The following is a 961-nucleotide window of genomic DNA, read 5'->3' as shown; positions in this document are numbered from 1 at the left end:
CATCATTTACTCACTTCAGTAATAGTTTGGTTCATTTGGTTTGATTCCATCTTATTTTCTCCTTGTTTACTTCTTTTTTCTTTTCATTTCCAGAGTCTGATCTTGTTCAAATTTTTCATATGTTAGATTAACATTTATCTCATTATAACCTAAGCCCATTACTTAAAGCCAGAGTATAGTTGCATCTAGATTATAGATTTAGAATTGTCACTTAATTGTTGGGTGGCTAGAACAAATGGGAGCCATTGTGTATCATCATTCATTGAATAAAATTTGTTATTTCTATAGAAATGTGCAAAGGGCATACAATATATCTTGATATAATGGTTCGCTAAAAGAAGTTTTCTTATGAGAGTTAACTTAATTATATAAGTCATGATCTGTTTTGTTTGTTCAAACTTGGAAAGATGGAAAGGAATTATACTTTTACTGGAGATTTTAATCCTGAGGCAGTAGCAGGAGTTCTTAGTATTGAGATGATACTAGCTCTCATAGCTAATGGTGTTGTACTAGTCATTACTATTTATCAAAGGAAGTCCTGGAAACAATCATCAACAATATTCTTTACTTCTCTCATTCTGGCACACCTTGTATTGACACTCTATCTTCCTTTCTCCATTGCTGCATTAGCTGCTGGTGAGTGGATCATTGGTAGTACTGATGAGGAGAAGAAAGGAACTTGTGATTTTAATGGTTTTGTAATACTATTTAGTGCTTATGTCATGTTTATGACACTGAGTCTCATATCAATCGATTGCTTCCTTTTTATTATAAAACCTCATCTCCACAAGGGGTTCATGAGTCCAAGGGTAGCTCTGGTCCTTGTCATTATTGTGTGGATAGTCAATGCTGTCTTTTTCTCTTCAGGATTCATCAATGGATCTGGTATGGTATACCAGTATATAGATAGTCAAGGACTCTGCTATGCAAACACTACCAGTCCTATAATGGCTGCTACTCG

At 34.4% G+C, this 961-nt stretch overlaps 1 protein-coding gene across 1 annotated transcript; it reads left to right on the top strand.

Moving 5' to 3' along the window:
* Nucleotides 1-407: 407 nt before the first annotated feature.
* LOC105315048 (alpha-2Db adrenergic receptor-like) lies at nucleotides 408-890 on the top strand (the record flags this gene model as incomplete). The annotated part of the gene is made up of 1 exon (XM_011409544.1): nucleotides 408-890. A coding segment is annotated over exon 1 (483 nt), but the record flags the coding sequence as incomplete, so codon positions are not given.
* Nucleotides 891-961: the final 71 nt, after the last annotated feature.

The sequence above is a fragment of the Amphimedon queenslandica genome, unplaced genomic scaffold, assembly GCF_000090795.2.
Source record: "Amphimedon queenslandica unplaced genomic scaffold, v1.1 AMPQUscaffold_11920, whole genome shotgun sequence".
Taxonomy (NCBI): domain Eukaryota; kingdom Metazoa; phylum Porifera; class Demospongiae; order Haplosclerida; family Niphatidae; genus Amphimedon; species Amphimedon queenslandica.
This window is presented reverse-complemented; position numbering and strand designations above follow the sequence as displayed.